This window comes from Bactrocera tryoni, unplaced genomic scaffold (genome assembly GCF_016617805.1).
Source record: "Bactrocera tryoni isolate S06 unplaced genomic scaffold, CSIRO_BtryS06_freeze2 scaffold_25, whole genome shotgun sequence".
In the NCBI taxonomy this organism is placed as follows: domain Eukaryota; kingdom Metazoa; phylum Arthropoda; class Insecta; order Diptera; family Tephritidae; genus Bactrocera; species Bactrocera tryoni.
The window spans coordinates 1,512,170-1,534,678 of NW_024395977.1; the positions used below are offsets into that span (position 1 = coordinate 1,512,170).

The 22,509-nt window shown below is 36.0% G+C and overlaps 1 protein-coding gene across 1 annotated transcript in view; it reads left to right on the forward strand.

Moving 5' to 3' along the window:
* LOC120780372 (ceramide glucosyltransferase-B-like) overlaps positions 1-11,503 on the forward strand; it is a 37,366-nt gene extending 25,863 nt beyond the window's left edge. Inside the window, 3 exon segments of the mRNA XM_040112661.1 lie at positions 10,792-11,232; positions 11,310-11,406; positions 11,409-11,503. Of these exon segments, the coding sequence (XP_039968595.1) occupies positions 10,792-11,232; positions 11,310-11,406; positions 11,409-11,503 (633 nt within the window).
* Positions 11,504-22,509: the final 11,006 nt, after the last annotated feature.

The following is a 22,509-nucleotide window of genomic DNA, read 5'->3' on the forward strand; positions in this document are numbered from 1 at the left end:
ACGAAAAGCATACCGTTTTTTTATTTCTAAACTTTCCTCGATCCACAGCGAACAACCTCTGAAACCAACCTCAGCATTCATTCGTTTGTATGGGAAAAAGAAAAGGGCTCTTTTTAGGGGTTTTCCGGCAATTATTCGAATTTTTTCGCCATAAAAACCATCCTTGAGCCTCAACGAACATTTAAAAAAAAGAATTGGCAAAATTGGTCCAGGCGTTTTTGAGTTATGCGCCAGCATTTAAAATCATGTTCGTTTTTATTTCCTTTTTAAAATCGTATTTGAAAATTTATTTTCTTCATATTTTTTTTTTCGGAAAATTTTCCAGAATTTTCTTAAGTATTCTCCTTGTTTGGGCGGAGACCTGTCCGAATTGGTGGTCATCACTGAAATCGGTCCAGGCGTTCTGCAGTTATAAGCGTAGTAACTAACGTCACTTTCTTTTATATATATAGATATCATATGGCGTAGATAAAAGGTTAGTAATGGTCTTAAAAATTTCATAAATTTGTTTCCATGAAGTAAAGTTTACCAAAGTTATTAACCATATCGATACATTTCAAACTCATCAATGAACGTTACTCTATAATCACGATAGCAGGCAACCTTTGCCAATATTGTAACATTTATGACTAAAACAAATAGGCATTGTGAACTATAATGGCTGAATCTATAGAAATTTTGTAATATTACTGAAGAAAAAAAATGCCCTATTTCTAGAGCTGTAGTCAAGTAATTTTGACAGCAGGTTACGCATTGTGAATGACGCAGATTAGAAGAGCGAGAGAAAATAAACAAATAAAATATACTTATGTGTGTAAGTATATAAATATTTTCATTGCGATTTAAGGAATGTGGTTGATGATTGGAAAGTTTTATACAACATTTCAAGTGAACTATAATTTACCGCAGGAAATTTCCTTGACCATTCCTTAAGCGGTTTTTCATATGAAGTTTTTACATTTCTTGTGAGTTGGAAATTACCTTTTAACGGGAAAGTCAATTAACAAGCCTGACAGAATCTCTGGGTTATCGTATCAAAACATATTGTATGTTTTTTTTAAGTTATAATTGGTTCACACTTTTTATAAATTTAAAAGACAATATTATTTTTAAATAACTTTAATTATTAAAAAATGAAAAATAATTTAAAACCGCTCTGAATAAGTTTTTCGGAAAATTTAAGAAATATTTGGTGACAAATTTCGTGCAGATATTAAAAAAAAGTTTACCAAACCAGAACTTTGTTTTAATAGTTCAGTTTCTTTGGCAGCTTTATAATATGGTGCTCCGATATTGACGGTTCTGACGAATCAGCCGCTGCTTGGGGAGAAAGGAACTGTGCAAAATTTTCGATTGATATCTCAAAACATAAGGAATATAATAATGGACAGTCAACATACGTGGCTAAATCGATTCAACTCGTCACGCTGATCACTAACATACATATTTTATAGGGTTTCCAACGATTCCTTACAAACTTCATGCTAAACATAATATACCCTGTTTAGTGTATAATGAGTTATTACAGTTGAAGCCGATTGGATCAAAATATTTTGAATAGAAGAATGGTTTTTTTGTCTATTTTATTAACGTTTTGCATTAACATTTCAAAACTTTAAAGCGCTTTCCCTAAAGCTCACGTTTTGAAAATCGGTGGTTCTCATAACTTCAAAACTACGGAAACTTTGACATTTTTATACTCTCGCAACAATGTTGCTAACGAGAGTATTATAGTTTTGTTCACATAACGGTTGTTTGTAAGTCCTAAAACTAAAAGAGTCAGATATAGGGTTATATATACCAAAGTGATCAGGGCGACGAGTAGAGTCGAAATCCGGATGTCTGTCTGTCCGTCCGTCTGTCCGTCCGTCCGTGCAAGCTGTAACTTGAGTAAAAATTGAGATATCATGATGAAACTTGGTACACGTATTCCTTGGCTCCATAAGAAGGTTAAGTTCGAAGATGGGCAAAATCGGCCCACTGCCACGCCCACAAAATGGCGGAAACCGAAAACCTATAAAGTGTCATAACTAAGCCATAAATAAAGATATTAAAGTGAAATTTGGCACAAAGGATCGCATTAGGGAGGGGCATATTTGGGCGTAATTTTTTTGGAAAAGTGGGCGTGGCCCCGCCCCCTACTAAGTTTTTTGTACATATCTCGGAAACTACTATAGCTATGTCAACCAAAGTCTACAGAGTCGTTTTCTTCAGGCATTTCCATGTACAGTTCAAAAATGGAAGAAATCGGATAATAACCACGCCCACCTCCCATACAAAGGTTATGTTCAAAATCACTAAAAGTGCGATAACCGACTAACAAAAAACGTCAGAAACACTAAATTTTACGGAAGAAGTGGCAGAAGGAAGCTGCACCCAGGCTTTTTTAAAAATTGAAAATGGGCGTGGCGCCGCCCACTTATGGACCAAGAACCATATCTCAGGAGCTACTAGACCGATTTCAATGAAATTCGGTATATAATATTTTCTTAACACCCTGATGACATGTACGAAATATGGGTGAAATCGGTTCGCAACCACGCCTTCTTCCAATATAAAGCTATTTTGAATTCCATCTGACGCCTTCTCTGTATAATACGAGTATAAACATTAGGAACCAATGATGATAGCGGAATAAAACTTTACAAAAATACGGTATTTGAAAAATATGTAAATGACGTATTATGAAATCTCGATTATCACTTTACCATGCGAGAGTATAAAATGTTCGGTGACACCCGAACTTAGCCCTTCCTTACTTGTGAACCTTATTTCTGTACATATTATGTATACAATTACGAGGTAATGGAGAGTGATTTTCAAGCTTTTTAAAAGAAATATTTTACAATAAAAAATTAGCTGACGTTTGCATTTTTCATCAATTTTTTCTAAAAAATTATGTATTGTAATTTTGGGAAATCCCTATCGGTGTTACCTGCGATAAACTATTTCCGATTTCGGGAGATTTGTTTGTTTTTATCATCATGAAAGCGACACCCGTAGAAATAATCCGCAAATGCATTGATGTGAAGGTACCAGAATCCGGGAAACCTGATGAGTCTCAGAGTGGGACATTCCGACATCTTCTCGTACTTCTATTGCACAATTGGAACTAATAAGGTAGCAGCAGATTTATAGATATTATCCAGTGCAAATTTGTGCCTGGCGCTAGAAGATTTGCACATATAGGGCGGTCTGTTTGATCCCTACTTGGGGCATCACAACGAACAAGCGTCTCGAGCAATCCAAGTGGGATTATTCGTCGTCTCATAAATATCAGTCCATTTACGTAACCTAATATTAAAGCCGAGTCAAACGCTTTTTTTAATGTTGGCTTTGCGATCGGATTGCCATCTTAAATGTGCTGTACTGACAAGTGGAACCTTAGGATCTATTTATAGCGATAAAGAATTGCGGTGGTTTTGCTTGAAATGTAGATGAACCCGATCTATTGTAAGTTGACATGCAGGCACGTAGAGGCTTCAATGATTTCCGCCGAAGTCCTCGGCTCATCGAAAATTTTAGTCATTACAAAACATTGTCTCATACATTTAAAATCCTAAATGATTCTCAGAAATTGTCTAAACACACCCCCAAACATAAAGGTCCATCCAATGAGGAGTGCCAAGTGAACGCTAACTGAAATACGATGAATTTTTATTATCAAAATAAATAAAACTTCTAATTCTAAATGAACTAAATTATATATAAACAGTACTATTGTAATTCTAAATTAATTGATTTACGAAAACGTGACAAATACCTCCGGCTGTGAAGTGAATTTCAAATATTCATATGTGATCAATAGAAGAGAATCGGAGGATGTGTTCAATTTTTTAAACGTTCTTCTACTCAAGAAGAAGTCCACGTTCTTGATGAGGACTCATTTGAATTTGTGTGCATTTGGATTTGTGTTAATAGTTGCTTCGTTTATTTAACATTATCATATATACCTCCCCAAAAAGACTTATCTGTATATATGCAAAATATTTATTTTATTAATTAAGTTATTTGAAATGTCATAGTTTTGATTCAAGAACTGAATAATTTCGTAACCATTAGATACAAATGTATATATGTATGTAAGTATATCTTTAAATGGTTATCACGCACAATCGAAATAAAAGTACCGGGTACACTTGAGTTTATAATGACAATGTATGTAATTTATTATAAAAATCTTTTCTTTTGTATAATGTTATTTTGAAGTTTAATCTTCAATTTTAATTTTAACAGATAAGTTAAATGTTTTAAATTTAATGTTATTAGATTGTGGGGGTCACAGTGGTAATTGCAGCGCGCGAGATTGGTGTCCAAAAAACGAGGGTATATAAAACGGATAGTGATGCTCGAACTGTATGTGACGAAATGTGTCCTTACCCTTTTTGTCCATCCCTTTTGATGAGTGGGTTGAATGATGTAGAAGTGTGGTGAGTGAGTATGGCGTCCATTAGGATGCGCGAGTTTTATCGAGTAGAGGAGGTGGATGCTTAACTCATTTAAACATCCTGGGCCACCTAGGCAAATATTTTGCCTAGTATTCCAAGAATATGTAATTATCTGTATTTTGGCGTACTGCTGGTGGAGTAGCCAAGGCGCAGAATATATTCTGACAACAGAAGTCAATAATGTACTAACATTTATCCGGGTGTGCAGAGAACGGATTTTGATTTAAAACATAACACATGTATTTTGTATGCATTTTAATTTGCGTGCAGGTATTTAAGAGAAGCAACTTTATTTTGCGTATTTATTTGATTTTGCTTTTTTGACGACTCATTGTGTTCATACCAAATGAACACATCCCTGCATTGTCCTCCTAACTCGTCTAAATACGAATTAGAGGACAATGCAAAAAACACCCAACAGCGCCAACATAACAGCGAAGTACCCAACAAAACGAAAAGACACAATAAAACGAATCACCAGAGTGGACGGACACATACAGGCGCCAAAATAGTAGCAGCAACATTAGCAGCAACAACAACCACAGCAGCATCAGCAGTATTAGCAGCAGAATCATTTTCTCAACGCGGGAAAAACTCAACCACATCAGGTTACCCATAAATTTATAATTAGATTAAGTATACTCGTAATTAGTTTTATACACTATCATACAATTATACACATCCACACATAATCACCCAATTGTACTTATTAACCCGTACACATACTTATATTATATTTATTCGAATATCAAACTTGAATTGTTACCCGATTTCTAATAGTTTTTATTTTATTTGGCACACCGGCAAACACACGTCGATCACCCCGACACATTGTTATGGCAAACCAGTGTATGCCTTGTTTGCTTTTATTCATTTCATTATAGGTTATTGAAAATTTCTTATTTTATCGGTATGGTATACAGGTCGTTTATTATTTGCCTTTTCTATGTTATCGGCTCATAAAGGGTAGTAACTCCACGCCTGGTTCAGATGTGGCTAGAATGGGTACTCCTTAGCCCTAGATTTAGGACTGTGAAATTAGAGCGATCTTGCGAGAGAATGGCCGTGAATGGAGAACGGCTTCGATTCATAGAGTAGTATAGTGAGTTCCAAGCCGGCGGTGAACGTGTCGAAGACGAAGTGCGTCCAGGGCGACCATCAACCTCAACCGACGAAGGTCACGTTCAACAAATCAAAGATTTGGTGTTGGAAAACCGTCGACTAACAATTAGAGACCTTGCTGATGAAGTTGGCATATCGAAAGGCTCAGCCAATACCATTTTGAAGGATGTTTTGGACCTCAAGCGCGTCAAATCTCGACTGGTACCGAAAACATTGAATTTTTTGGAAAAAAAGGCGTCGAGTTGAAGTGTGTGAAACGATGCTTTCCGAGTACCAGGGTGTCATAAAACGCGTTATAACTGGCGATGAGACTTGGATCTATGCTTATGACCCCGAAAAAACCGATCAATCGAGCGAATATTGTGCCAAAAGAGAGCCGAGACCAAAAAAATCGCGCCAAAGTCGCTCAAAAATCTAGGACATGTTGACGGTTTTCTTCGATTATCGTGGTGTTGTGCATTATGAATTCCTTCAACCGGTCAAACAGTTAACAAGGAATATTATTTGAACGTTATGCGTCGTTTGCGTAACGCTATCCGCCTAAAAAGGCCGGAATTGTGGAAAGGCAATTCATGGTTTTTACACCACGATAATGCACCATCCCATACTGCCCTCGTAATTCATTTCGCCAAAAACTCAACCCATATCGTTCCGCAACCACCGTATTCACCTGATCTGGCGCCGTGCGACTTCTGGCTCAAAAGACCGCTCCGGGGACACCGTTTTTATACGATAGAGGAGATTCAAGCCGCAGCGAAGACGGAACTGAACGCCATCCCGAAAATTGACTACAACCAGTGTTTCGAAGATTGGAAAATCCGTTGGCACAAGTGCATTGCATCGGGAGAGGATTACTTTGAAGAAGATGAAATTGATTTGGAAGAATAAGAATTTTCAAAATAAATACAATGTCACCTTATAATCAGTATGTACTTATGTGTTTGGACGAGAACTCTTTTGCGTAAATAGGAGTTTTGAACGATATTAACATAGCAATAACGCGTTCAATTTCCGTCTTTAATTGTACGTGAAGCCGAAAATCGAAAACTCTTGTAGGTCAATAAGAGTTTTTCAAACGAAAAACGTAAATTACGCGTGTTCAATATTTACTTTAATTTAAGTTTAATTTGGTTTTAATTAATTAGTAATAACCGCAGAAACTTTTCTTCCTATGTATATATATATTTTGTATGCATATATGTATGTATATAGCATTAATTTTTTTTTATATATATATTTTGCGTCCTTAATTTTTATAGGGTATACCTATGTATAAGCGGATCTTTTGTAATTATCTTACGTGCAAGTGACTGCTCGTTTGGAGATCACTGCACTTTGTACATACATATGTATTAGGGCGGGTCGATTTAAAAATCGCACATTGCTCTATGAAAATCATATTCTAGGGATCAAAATAAGATACTTTGCCGAAGGAACCATACCTCTAAAACGAATTTTGATGTCCCCTAATTTGGGTCGAACCTTTGGGTAGGGGCAAATTTTGAAAAATCCCACTTTGAGCCATTTAGAGTGCTCCAATCGAGTCCAAATGTATGGCTGACCCCACTAACTTTGGACGGCCGATCCACCCATGCCAGTGGCACGCCCCCTGGAACTCCCCTGGGGGGTTCCCCATACAATCATTTCAAAAAATCATAATTTTTGGTGATTTACATGAAAAAATCAGCTAAATTGCTATGCTTTTTATTTATTTTTATTCATTTATTTATAATAATATCTATTTTTTCTCTTAAGAAATTTATTTAGTCAGAACATATGTAAATGAAAAAAATTAAGGTTCGGCTTTAGTATACCATCCCACGATTTCAGGGTTAAAAGTGGTATGGTTGGATAGTGCTGATGCTCCAGATTAAGAATATATATATAATTATTGCCGCCGCAAACTTATAGTTTTCGAGATATTTGCATTTAAAGTTGAAAATTTTGCAAATTTAATTTTGCAATTTCTCGACTTATGGTTAGTTTTTCTTCCGTATTATGCACTTTTTATACACTTACAATTCACTACAATATTTCTACATATTTATTTTTTATTAATATTTTAGATGTTTGCTTAAAATAAGCATTTTATATTTTACATAAATATTATTACACGCACAATAACAATAAGTGTTCCGTGTTGTCAAGTATCAAGAGCAAATCAAGAGAAGAAACAACACCCAACAATTAAGAGTATGTAAAATCTCTGGAAACAATTTTTTTCATTGGAACTTGTAAATGCGATTTGATCATTTGCGATCTCAAGGGCAAACACAATTGTCTATTGTTAGTTTAAGATCATCACTTAAATTAATTTTTTTTCATTTACATATGTTCTGACTAACTAAAAATAAAGAAAATGCATAGCAATTTAGCTGATTTTTTCATGTAAGTCACCAAAAATGGTGATTTTTTGAAATGATTGTAAGGGGAACCCCTAGGGGAGTTCCAGGGGGTGTGCCACTGGCATGAGTGGATCGGCCGTCCAAAGTTAGTGGGGATCGGTCATACATTTGGACTCGATTGGAGCACTCTAAATGGCTCAAAGTGGGATTTTTCAAAATTTGCCCCTACCCAAAAGTTCGTCCCAAATTGGGGGACATCAAAATTCGTTTCAGAGGTATGGTTCCTTCGGCAAAGTATCTTATTTTGATCCCTAGAATATGATTTTCATAGAGCAATGGGCGATTTTTTTGCCTCCCCACAAATCGACCCGGCCTAATATGTATGTATGTATTATGCTTTTATATGCAATCCTGCTTGTTTTTGACGGTCAAAGAACAAGGGGTATTGCGAGATGTATGCCAAAGTAGATGCCGATATTATTTGTTTTTGCGTTTAGTTAACGTGCTGGTACCCGTTTTTTGAACTATTAAAACGGGGTTTTCTGGTTTAAACCAGTACAAACATACATACATTTTAATAAAAAATGAAAACGATGCTCTTACTTTGACTTGTATTTGGTGGGAACAAGTAGCGGTGTATCTACTTTTTTCGTTTTGGGGTCAGTGGCCTCCTTTCTTGGTGTCGGTCAGCTCTTCCTTATTATTTTTTTTCTGTGCAATTCTCCTTCGTTAGTAGTATGCAGGCAGAGATAAAGAGATGTTTAACTCCTCTCTCACTGGAAGTGAGAGTGCAATTGCTAAACGTCAAAACCTACTGAACTTTGACAGCTAATCGAGTTCAGTAGGTTTTGACGTTTATCAATTGGAAACGAGCGATGGCCAGATTGAAATCTTACCAAAAAAATGTGTAAACGGAGGGATTTGTTGCATCATTCAAGACCACTTATAAAAAATGTAAAACAATGAAAATTAAATTAATTTGTGAAATTTAAAGATATTTGATGAAACGTTTTGTAATTTGAAGCATCATAGTTTTATTTTCAATGGAAAATTATTAAAACCATTTAATGATTGATAGCTAACAAGCTTAAATCCTATTATTGGGTATTGAAAGAGCAAAAGTCAGTTGTTATAATATTCTTTAAAAAGATTTAAATAGTTTCCCATACAATAAATAACCACTATTTAGTAATTTTTTTTCGTACTAAATGTTGGGTATTGGGTTGATAAATGCCAAAAAATTGTTATTTTGTTCAATCTGGCCATAATGGAAAATGTTATAAAAAACGCTAATTTTGAGGCGCTCTCACGCTGGAATAAGTTTAACATCCCTTTATTCCTGATGCAGGTCTCTGTGACGTCCAGCTGTGTTGTTGCATTTGCTCCGGTTAGTATTTCTTGTAATTTTTGTAACGGGCCCGTTTGCTTTTTTTGAACGTAGGTATGTGTATGAATATTTTTGAATGTGAATTTTGTGGTTTCCACTGCACTGCGCTTATGTATTTATGTCTCTATGTTTATTTTATACACTTTAAGACACTTTACTTTATACTTTTTTTCCACTTTATGTCTGGCGTCATTTTCTCTGGCGGTGAGAGCTTTTATTATAAGATTCGTATGTGTGCCGGGCCACAGCGGAATCTCAGGTAACTGCAAAGCTGATGAGCTAGCAAGGAAGGGCACCCTGGAATCGCTATCGGTAGAATGGGAACAGGTAGGTGCTCCTGCATCCTCTTGTGTTCTACTACTGGATAGCTGGGCCTCGCGGCTGCTGGGTCAGCGCTGGGCCAGCATTGGTGCCTGCGCGGTCGCAAAAGCCTTTTGGCCCGCCCAGGATAGATCGCAGGAAGTAAGGCCAGCCTCTCTTTAGTGAAGGGGCTCTTGACGGGCCACTGCCCTATTGGCATACATGCTGTAAAACTGGGAATCTTACCGGACGCCGTTTGCAGAAGCTGCTTGGAAGAAGATGCGGTAGAAATTAGACAGCACTGCCTTCTTGACTGCCCTGCTTTGCGGAGATCAAGACTTAGACACTTGGGGGCATATACCTTCAGACATCCCACCGATCTGGCGGGCATAGAAATAAAGCGTATCTGCAATTTTTTTTTTGGCTACTAAGCGAATTTTTGGCTACTTTGCCGATCTCTAAGTCCGAACACGGGAGTTCGATTTTTCAATGGCTTCACAAAGGACAACATCTACTAGTCCACGTGCGATCTTTGATCAGCCATCTAACCTAACCTATGTATTTTTGATGCTCCACACTCGCCACCTCACACTTTTTTTTTGTTTTTTGGCACTTTTGTCCACTTTGTGTATTGCTTCAGTACCCAATGTAGGATTTGATTTAGTTCAATTTTTTTCGTTTGTTTCTATTTTCACTGTGTTCACTTTGTTAACCAGTGGTACCGTCCGGTACGGCTCGAAGGACCGTGTAAATTTTACAAGTGCTCACCTTGTAATGATTTGAAATGCGCAACGAAAGTCGAAGTTAAAAAGGGGGCACGGAGAAACGTCTGCGATGTGATTGCTGGCTCGTATCGAAAACCAAAAAGAAGCTGGTATCTTGTCCCTCGGTCCCGTTTGTTCTTCTTTGTTTTGTGTCCTCATGTATGTTGAATTCGTGATGTTGTAGTATTTGTGTGCATGTGATGTGGAATGTGATGATGAAGTGGTGTGTAATAAAGATGTGGTGTGGAATGAAGATGTGGTGTGGAATAATGATGTGGTGTATGTAATGTGTGTCGTGTGGGAGTGTAATATTGTGAGGGAGGTCTGAGACTCATTTAGCCAAGTATGATGCCAGAAAAATTATGAAATGTTAAATACCATTACTAACCTTTTATCTGCGCAATATGATGTGGTATAATAAATAGAATTGTCAATTATTCAAACGTTCAAAATATTTACTGGGCATCAATTGTCACACTGGAATGACATGCTTTTTACGCAACTCTGTAATTGATGAACTTGTTGGTTTAAGAGCATTTGGTTGTTATTTAGCTGAGGATTTCTTTATTGCTAAAGCTATAAGAGACAAAGGTTGGAAAATGCGAATATGTAATCAACCTGCAATGCAAAATAGTGGTATTTGTGATATAAGCTGTTTTCAAGAACGGCTCTTACGATGGGCGAAACTACGCGTAGCTATGGTTCCGACAACAATACTTCTTGAACCACTTTCTGAGTGTATGGTGTTGGGTGCTTTGGCATCATGGCCTCCGGTGATACTATTCAATTGTGCTCCGTTAGTATTTTACTTAGTACATGTACTGACATGGTTTTTACCCGAATGGACATTACTTTCTATTGTACAGGTTTGATTTATATATTTAGAGGGTAAGATTTTATATATTTTAAAACTAACAATTACATTCTATTGTATAAATTTTAGAATGGGTCATTATCGTTCCATAAGTTTCAATTTTTTGCTGGTTGGCTTTTGAGGGAAATAAGTGGGTGTTACCTGTTCCTGCATGCGCTTTGGAATCCAGTAGGTGAACATATAAGCTGCAATGGGATGGAATTGCGTATGAGTTGCCGTCAGGTAATATAAATTTGAGTACAAAACGTTTACTGTTATCATAGCAGAAGCTAACAAAACAATGTTATCCACATTTTAGTTCAAAGCTAGTGTTTCGGTTTTTGGTTTCCTAGGAATCTTAGATATAAAATGAAACGCCTTTTTGTATGTCCGCTCATTGCGCCCGAACCACAGCATGGAAAGACGTGAAAATGTTCACTGTTATCCCTTTAGTCCTGGAGAAGCTCCTAACAGCGGCCTTTTTTTTACAAAATCACCCTCGATTACGCAATTTATGTCTTTATTTATAACTCAAGAACGGCTGATCTGATCTGGCTGAAAATTGGTGATGAGCTAGCTCGTAACCTCGGGCATATGCTACTTTATATCGTTTTCTTTTAATAGTCACAACAATTCATAAATAAAATTATTATATTTCAAAACATAAGCGTATGTTCAATTTTCATGTAAGAATCATTTGAACATTTTTTTTTTCTTCAAAAATACAAAATAAAATCACATAGCTACTGGCGGGGTACAGTCTTATCTTAAGTGTAGTATCTGGGAATTAGCCGTTAATTTTGCAATACATTCGATGGAACAAACAACAAAACATTACCATATGATTAGACATAGGGGGTGAGATGCGCCCTCTTCTGCTCTACTCCTGCACTGTTATTCACTATAACAAGTAGCATTTTCATTCGTGGCCACGCAAACCTTACCACTAAAAATTTTCAAGTAGTGTGCTTATTTGACTGCATTTCATAGCGGTACTTTTTGCGGTATAGAAACTTTTTTACTTAGAAATAAATTAATGACATGTTATTTATCAAAAATATTACTAATTAAAAACAAAACACAATCAGCTATCGATAAATCAATTGAAAGATAGTGAGCTTTACAATATGAGCTCGAAATGTAAGAGACTAACATTTCTTATTTTATTTTATTTTTTTTTTGACTGAAACACGAAGTTTAGTCGGTGTAACATTTTAAAAACAATAAAATTGGCCGCTTTTGTATAAGCACGGAAAAGCTAATTGTGGTTTACTCATTAAACGTAATAAATTTAAAACTTTAATTGAAATTAGATAACATAATTTAGTTTACTTATGCTTACTAAAAACATAAAAAAAATCACAATTGAAGAAAATCCCGAACGAACGAAAAAGTCCGAAAAAAATTAAGAAAATATAGTGGTAAGGTTTGCGTGGCCACGAGTGTTTTGTGTAACGATATACGATGCAGATGCAGAAACTGTGAAGATGTTGTTACATCATACATATTTATGTATGTACTATTCCCATAGTGATTTACGATGTCAATAAAAAATTTAGATTGCCAATTTAACTATTCCATTATATTGTTATCACGATAAGTAATATCCGTCTCAACAAAGAGCGAGCGGAGCCCCGGGCTTAGACTAGTATGAGATAATTTTAAGCGGGGGTATATATTTCTAGTATAGTATAGTATGGACAAGTTGTGTCATTAGTTTATTATGAGCAGAGGTAAAGAGATGTCCAACTCTCCTGTCACTGGAAATGCGAGAACCGCTCACCTACCGAACTTTGACAGTTGACTGGATTGGCTAGGTTTTGACCTTTTGCAATTGGAATGACTGGAACGGCCATATTGAAATTATACCAAAACAAGTAAGGAAGGGCTAAGTTCGGGTGTCATGGAACATTTTATACTCTCGCATGATAAAGTGATAATCGAGATTTCATTATACGTCATTTACATATTTTTCAAATACCGTATTTTTGTAAAGTTTTATTCCGCTATCATCATTGGTTCCTAATGTTTATACTCGTATTATACAGAGAAGGCATCAGATGGAATTCAAAATAGCGTTATATTGGATCCGATGGAGCCGATTTCACCTATATTTCGTACATGTCATCGGGATCCTAAGAAAATATTATATACCGAATTTCATTGAAATCGGTAGAGCAGTTCCCGAGATATGGTTTTTGGTCCATAAGTGGGCGATGCCACGCCCATTTTCAATTTTTAAAAAAAGTTTGGATGCAGCTTCCTTCTGCCATTTCTTCCGTAAAATTTAGTGTTTCTGACGTTTTTTGTTAGTCCGTTAACGCACTTTTAGTGATTTTCAACATAACCTTTGTATGGGAGGTGGGCGTGGTTATTATCCGATTTCTTCCATTTTTGAACTGTATATGGAAATGCCTGAAGAAAACGACTCTGTAGAGTTTGGTTGACATAGCAATAGTAGTTTCTGAGATACGTACAAAAAACTTAGTAGGGGGCGGGGCCACGCCCACTTTTCCAAAAAAATTACGTCCAAATATGCCCCTTCCTAATGCGATCCCTTGTGCTAAATTTCACTTTAATATCTTTATTTATGGCTTAGTTATGACACTTTATAGGTTTTCGGTTTCCGCCATTTTGTGGGCGTGGCAGTGGGCCGATTTTGCCCATCTTCGAACTTAACCTTCTTATGGAGCCAAGAAATACGTGTACCAAGTTTCATCATGATATCTCAATTTTTACTCAAGTTACAGCTTGTACGGACGGACGGACAAACGGACGGACGGACAGACAGACATCCGGATTTCGACTCTACTCGTCACCCTGATCACTTTGGTATATATAACCCTATATTTGACTCTTTTAGTTTTAGGACTTACAAACAACCGTTATGTGAACAAAACTATAATACTCTCCTTTCAACATTGTTGCGAGAGTATAAATATACATATGTAAACGGAGGGGATTGTTGCCGCCGTTCAAAATCGCTAATAAAAATTGTAAAACAATGAAAATCAAAGAAAATGCAAAATTTAAATATATTTCAGGAAACGTATTGCAATTGGATGCATTGTAGAATTAATTTTCAATTACAAATGATTAAAAACATTTATTAATTGAGAACTAACTGGCTTAATAAACCTTATTAAGTATAGAAAGACCAAAAGTCAGTTGTTTTAATATACCATAAAATCAGAAAAGAGGATTTAAGAACATAGTTTCGCCATATATTAAAAGTCCAATATATACTAATTTGCAATCGTAATAAATGTTGTCTGTTTTAATTTAAATGCCCAAAAAATTCATATTTTGGTTGATCTGGCCACAATAGAAAATGTTATAAAAAACGCTTATTTTGAGTACAATACTTATTTGTATTTACGATTTTTCTTTTTCTCTTTCTTCGATAATCGTTCGTCAGTGTATAAGTTGAAAAACGTTTAGTTAGTTTTAATAAAAAAATGTTTTCCGGGAGCTATGCTCCTTTTTTTGGGAGCGATCCCCTTTATTTGGGAGCTATGCTCCTTTATTGACAGTTTATTGAGTTCATCTTCTTTTTGTTTCATCCGAAGATTTTCTTTTGTATTGTTGAAGTTAAGCTGTTTTAGCAGAGGAGAGAGGAATTCTTCTATATTGAGTGCTGCGGATGACGGTTGTAGGATGGCTGGTAGTGGTTTACTTGCTGTTCTTTCTTCGTTATAGAACTTTTTCCCGTTGATAACAATGGTTACGTTGGTATACAAAATGATGAAGGTCCCGTTTAGAAATGAAGATTCGTTGTTTATTGAATTTTCTCCGTTGTATTAATTTAGTAGTATTATTCCAGGTCCCATTTCCTCTATAGTTGGGATATGCTGGTTGTTGACCTCCATGCAGTTTGGCAAACGACTTTTTAAAAGATTATTTATACAAGTATCATTACTTAAGTCTACTACATTATTGCTTAAGCATATTTGTAGGGAATTGTATTTCTTACAATAAATTTCTATTCCATAAATTCCCTTTTCGCAGTTTAAAATTGTATTAAAATTGATTTTATTGATTCTCCCGTTATTTTTTAGTGCTCTAGTCTATATATTATTCTAAGACAAGGCGCTTATTTCCAGAGATCTACAAAACGTACGGAGACAAATAATACATCAAATTAAAGTGTGCGATCTGAAACTTTGCACAAATTTTACAGATTTTAAACTCATTGAACCACTTTTGATATATTTGCGTTTAAAGTTCTTCAATTTTTACATTAAGCTACTATAAGCAGCGCTTCTACAGAAAAGAGCATATATGTAAGAGAATGAATAATTACAAATGTTTCTGTCATTTGCTTTCGTTACATACATACCCACATACGCGAAGGCGCAAGTGCGAAATCTAACAACAACAATGTTGTCTGCTCGGTAGCAAAATGACAATAAGCATAGATAACTTGATACGAGACTCTTTGGTTCGAGAGAGAGTTGTCAAAACTCGCATTTTTTTTAACATTTGCCAATAATGCCACTGCTGAAAAATATTAACTTGGGTATTTAATAAATTATACAAAACACTAAATTAAACACTTTGAAAATGCATACATACATATATATGTAAATGCTAAAATGCAAAATCATTAATTAATTTACATAAACATTTATTTTGCCAAAAAATGTTCGCACAGTTTCATTTCACACTAATTTCGTTAAGTAATTATAGCGCTGCTTTTCTGGCATCCCGCCTTTTTCACTAACTGCTGGTTGACGGCACCCTGATTGTGTTTTGTTGGCAGCTCAGAAAACAGATCAGCTGCAAGCGAGAGAGCAAGAAAAGAGATTCTAATCAAGTTATCTATGACAATAAGAGAATGACGAATATTACAAATTACAAATGTTTGCTTTGGCATGTGCACTGGTACATATGTACATACATATGCATGCGCTAAGGCGCTATCTACGATTTGACATGCGCTCTCTTCTATGTTGCACGTATATGTATGTACGAGCTAAGGAACACTGCGCTTTGACATGCGCTCTCTACTTTGTTTTATATTCACACATACATACTTACAAACATATGTATGTATATACATATGTATGGGCGAAGACGCAAGTGCAAAATCTAACAGAAATATTGTTGTCGGCGTTATTTTGATTAGAAGTGTTATTGCGTTAGGTAAGCTTTGAGTCAGTTCAGTTTTCTTCCAAAAGTCAAGGCGGCTTTTACCAGCGAATGCATACATACTATATCGAATTTCAGTTCAGATTCAGATTAATTATTAAAAATAAAATGCCAAAGCAAAGGCGAATTAGACGAAAAAGGAGTTTAACAGGTCGAAGAGAAGAGGTGAATGTTATAGATAAAAAGGAACTTTTAATTGTTAATGTATGTATGTATATGAATTGACCTGTTTTATTAGAGCCGTAGTCATGCAGGATCTATAGCAAGTTATTTCAAAGCTGCCCTAAACTCCGTAGTTCTTCCGGAGTATAGTTCGCTTGGGGGTTTGACTAATATATGTTTACACTGTAAAGCAAAACATTTCGGAAGTGAAAAGGTACCTGTACTTTTCATTGTTTTATATTCGTAATATATGTATATACATACTTATTGTCTTAATATTTGGTCGGAATTGTTACTAGGTAATAAATGGCTTTACGACATGTTGTCATGACGGAAAAGTTAAACTTCAAGAATTACGTGTACCTGAGTTTTTGAAAGCTGTGTTAGAAAATGATTTGAGCTCTTGGCGGGGACACTATTTGGAGAATATTCGGCAGCTAAATAGTTCGTTTGCTTTGCATCATTCGAAGCGAAAATTGCGGAGCCTACAGGGCGCAGACCATATTGCTTCCGAATACATGGATCAATATATCATAGGTAGGTCCATTGCATGCAGATCATCCTTCAGAATCCTCCTACGCCCAGCTGTTTATTCTTGACACGGATCAAGCAACTGATATATGGGCACAACATAATTCAAACTGCGATAGGTATTTGCTGAGAGAAATCCACGAAATGCTTTCAAATATTAACCCCTTGGCAAATGAGTATAAGCATATGGCGCAGGTTGAACGCGAAGAGGAACAGAGGGCCAGAGAAAAAAATCGCAATGCTCGCCGAATTAGCATGCTACTTTTTAACAGCGCTGATCGACGTTATAATTTGCCAAACTGCTCAGAAATTGCGGCCGTTTTCACAACAGAGGATGGTGAACCACCTGGAAATCGAAATTTGCGAATATTTTCACGGAAATCTGATATGCAGAATTTATTATTTGTCTCAACGCTACATAGGTTGTGTGATCCATTAGTATATCCGCTTTTGTTTCCTTATGGCGAGTCAGGATATGATGAAACTCTTCTGCATGAACAGGGTCATCGAACGGAATGTAGATTTAAATTAACCCAACTGCAGTTTGTTGCTTACCGTATGGCGATAAGAGAAGGTTTCAGCTTGCTTCATGCGTCAGGTAAACTTTGGCAACAGTATTTAGTTGACCAATATGTCAGAATTGAAGGAGCACGTCTGGCATTTCTGCGAACTCATCAGAAAGAGCTACGTGTTGAAACATATGCTGGTTTGCATGACTACTTAATGCGTGGTGCAAATATGGAAAGTGTTCGTCCTGGTCGTATAGTTGCACTTCCTTCAAGTTTTGTTGGCTCTCTTCGAAATATGAACATGCATTACCAGGATGCTATGGCTATGGTTAGAAAATATGGAAAACCGTCGCTTTTCATAACTTTTACATGCAATCCAAAATGGCCAGAAGTCATTCAGAATATTGAGAGATACCAGGGACCGGAAATGTGTCCAGAACTGATAGCCCGGGTTTTTAAGCAGAAGCTCAATGAGCTTATGAAAGATATTTCCCAGAGGAATGTGTTTGGAAAGGTGAAATACTACCTAAATGTCATTGAGTTTCAAAAACGGGGTCTACCACATGCCCACATCTTAGTAGCATTTCACGAAGAAGATGTTATTCGCGAGCCTTCGGAAATTGACCTGGTTGTTTGCGCTGAGATTCCTAATAAGGAGGCAGAGCCTGAGTTGTATGAAATAGTCTCAAAATGTATGATTCATGGCCCATGTGGAGTACTTAATTCATCATCGCCCTGCATTACTGATACGGGAATTTGCTCCAAAAACTATCCGAAAACTTTTCATGCTAATACGCTTTCAAACGTTAACGGCTATCCTCAATATCGCCGCCGCAATGATGGAAATAAAATAGTTGTTCGTGCCAATAAACATTTAATTGAAATAGACAACCGATGGATAGTCCCATACAACAAATATCTGACCAAAAACTACAGTGCCCATATTAATGTCGAAATATGTTCATCGATAAACAGCGTTAAATACCTCCACAAATATATTTACAAAGGATATGATTACGCAACAGTTAAAATTATTGAACACCCAATTGATCGCGTGGATAATCATGATGAAATATCTACATTTATAGACGCTCGATATGTTAGTGCGCCTGAAGCCTGTTGGAGGCTTTTTTTCAAGGCAAGAAAAGTCGCACATGGTAAAATGATGATAATGCTGCGATTTCTGATACCCTTGCTCGATGCCGCGATACCACTTTAACCGCATATTTTAAATTGAATGCGATAGATCCATTTGCGAATACTTTGTTGTAGTACTATACTTGGCAAAATGCGTCGCGCTCATGGCAAAGAAGAAAACGACCGAGTAATGCAATTGGTAGAATGTATACGGTCGATCGAAAAAATCGGGAACTCTTTGCTTTACGTTTATTACTTACTTCTTTAAAAGGACCGAGGTCGTATTCAGATATATTAACCGTGAACAGGGAACATCTCTCTTCTTATTGGGAATCAGCAGTAAAGAGAAAGTTGCTAGCGGATGACACAGAGTGGACCGCTGCACTTGAAGAAGCATCTGTCTTTAAAATGCCTGTGCAACTGAGACGTATGTTTGCAATGATTTGCATATTTGGAGAACCAACCTCACCAATAGAGCTCTGGAGAAAATTTAAATTGCATCTTTGTGAAGATTTTTTAAGAAATAATTCAGAAAACACCAGCGAGCTTTTAGCATTGAGAAATATTAGTCACATTTTCCAATCACATAACACATCTTTTAAAGACTTCGGGTTATCTGCAAATAATCTTACCACTGAAGACACAGGAATTGAGAATTATAATATAGATGATGAAGTATTATACGCGCAAACACTAAAGGAACAGCTTAATCATGAACAAAAGATTTTATTCGACCAAATAACCCATGCAATTTCCAGTAGCAACGATGTCGTAAAGGCATTCTTTGTTGATGGTCCTGGCGGCTCTGGCAAAACTTTTTTTTATAAGAGTATTATTCACCATATTCGTAGCCTCAGACAGAAGGTGGTATCCGTGGCTTGGACAGGGATTGCCTCTATTTTTCTTCCTGGTGGAAGAACGGCACATAATATATTCAAATTTCCAATACCTTTGACTGAATCTTTTGTTTCTCTAATTAAGCCAGATAACACCCCCCCAGATAACACCCGAAAAGCAATCAAATGTTCTACAGCGTAATATGGGACGAAGCTAGCATGGTTCCTGGGACTGTATTACTATGCTTAGATCGATTATTACGTGATATTCACCAAAATGAAATACCTTTTGGTGGAAAGGTTATTTTATTAGGTGGTGATTTCAGGCAAGTTCTTCCTGTGGTGCCCAATAGCTCACGCGCCGCTATAGTTGGTAATTGTTTGAAACGGTGCTCACTTTGGAAATTTTTTTGGTGTCTCAAACTCTCAACGAACATGCGTTCTAAAGAATCCTTATACAACAGTTTTCTTTTGCGTGTTGGAGAAGGTCGAAAGCTCTCTCCAGAGTCGAAAATCAATATATCAGAAGAGATAATTTTGCTAAATGAAAATTTAGTGGATTGGGTATTTCAGCCTCAGTCTGGCGTTATTAGTCAAAACCATTTGAAGGATCGGGCAATTTTGTGTCCAAAAAATGATCACTGTACGATAATAAATAGCGAAATAGTAAATATGCTGCCCGGTGAAGAAAGGGTATATTATGGCGTGGATACTGTCGTTTCTGAAGATCCTCAAGAGTATGTCAGATTCCCTACAGAATTTCTAAACTCCCTTAATTTCAGTGGAGTAGCGCCTCATGAGTTAAGGCTTAAGGTTGGAACAGTTGTGATGTTAATCCGCAATCTTAATACATATGAAGGGTTGGTCAATGGGACTCGCTTGATAGTAAAAGCACTAAATTGTAATTGTTTGGAGGTCGAAATTTTAACCGGTGAATCACAAGGGAAACAAATTTTATTGCCACGTATAAATTTACAGCCCAGCGAATCAACACTTCCTTTTATTTTAAAGCGTCGCCAATTTCCAATAATTGTAGCATTCGCAAAAACAATAAACAAATCTCAAGGGCAGACTCTAGCAAGAGTTGGTGTTTTCCTCAAGGAGGATTGTTTTACGCATGGCCAGCTGTATGTCGCATTGAATCGAGTACGATCTTCTCAAGATATCAAAGTTAAGACTCACGACCAAAATAAAACCACTACGAATGTAGTTCTCCATGCAGTACTTGAATAAATTGAGTTTTTATAAAAAAAAAAATTTTTACTTTTTTCATTTTAAATAACGGAGTCCCCCGATTATCGGGGGTTATTACTAGTATCTAATGTTTTACAATTTTGGTTATCTACGGTTGGGAGGCTAACAATATAAATTATAATTTTGGCATTAGTTACAATTTTTACTTCGGAATTTTCGAGTGCTTCGTCTAAATTTACATATGGAATATTGTCATTGTTTATTACTTCCTTTACAATATTTATGTCTTCATTTAATAGAATAAAAGAATTTATTATGTTGGCATTTGCCCAATGTATTGCGTATGCAATATTTAAAATTTCTTCCTTAATTATTTCTAATTTGTATTTTAGCTGTAAAAATGTTTCAATTTCTAAACTTTTTAATTTTGTATGGTTTTAATTGTATTATTTGTGATATTTGTTATCTCGCTAATTAAATTCTGTCTACGCTCTTCTTCCAGGAGTTAAATTCTCCTGGTCGTCCTGAAAATTCTCTAAGGCATTTAACCATGTCCGGAATATTATCTAAATCGTTTATGTTGTTCGCGTTCAGTGTGACGCTGTGGTCGGGTTCGGTAAAGTCAGTTATATTCTGAGTACTGGTGGGTGGTTTGCCCGTAATCTAACCTCATTTGGTTTAGTTTTTCAATTAATTCTTCAGCTGTGTCTGGCATCATGTTAATATATTTTTTTTGTCAATTAGTTAAACTTATTTTCCTTTTCAATAGCACTCTATCTCTTTCCTTTCTTTTTTACGTTAATTTCTTTTCTTTACAGTAGCACTCGATTTCTTTCCTTTTATTTCTACGTCAAATAATTAACTTTCTCTTTTTTTTTGTAATAGCACTTTTTTCAATAGTATTGGAATTTTTTTTTTGTTTTTTTTTTTTAAAAACTCACATTAATTTAGGCTTTTTTCCTCTCTTTTTATATCATATAATTAAATTCCTTTAATTTAAATTTCCTTTCTTTCAGTTTAAGACCTTTTTTTATTCCCTCTTGTTTGGTTGAACAATCTAATTCTGTATTCTATGTAGAATTCTTTATTTTTTATAATGATCTTAAAATTTTTGATTCTCTCTCTTTTTGGGTTGAATAATTTAATTTCGTATTCCTTGTAGTATCAATATTCTTTATAATAATTAAAAATATTTTATAAAAGCTTACACTAGTGGTTTCCAGCTTTCCATAGGATGTCCTAATACGTTCCGGGGTTGTCCTTTTCTCTACTGGTACTGAAGTCTCTCGACGTTTCCAAATCCCACGGGTTACGATGTAGCCGCTCGTCAGCACAGTTTTTATTGTATTTTTTGTTTTTCACACACGTAGCTTTATTTTTTTATTTTCAGGCTTTTTTTCTTTCTTTTATTCACAATCACTATCATTCGCCACTCGCGTAGCCTTACTTTTTGGTTTTTAGGCTATTACTACTTACGCGCGCTGGTCCCTGCTCGGGCGCCAGTTAATAAACGTTGAGTTAGTTTTAATAAAAAAATGTTTTCCGGGAGCTATGCTCCTTTTTTGGGAGCGATTCCCTTTATTTGGGAGCTATGCTCCTTTATTGAATTCTGTGCAAGAACTAAAATTTACAATTAATTATGCTTAACTCGAGAGTCTAGACCTATGTTTGCCGCTGCAACGGGTACGCAGTTTGCCGACGCTGCACTTCCCACATGTTGCCACTACACGTGTCGCACTTTCAGCGATTTTGCTGATGCTAATGCATCAT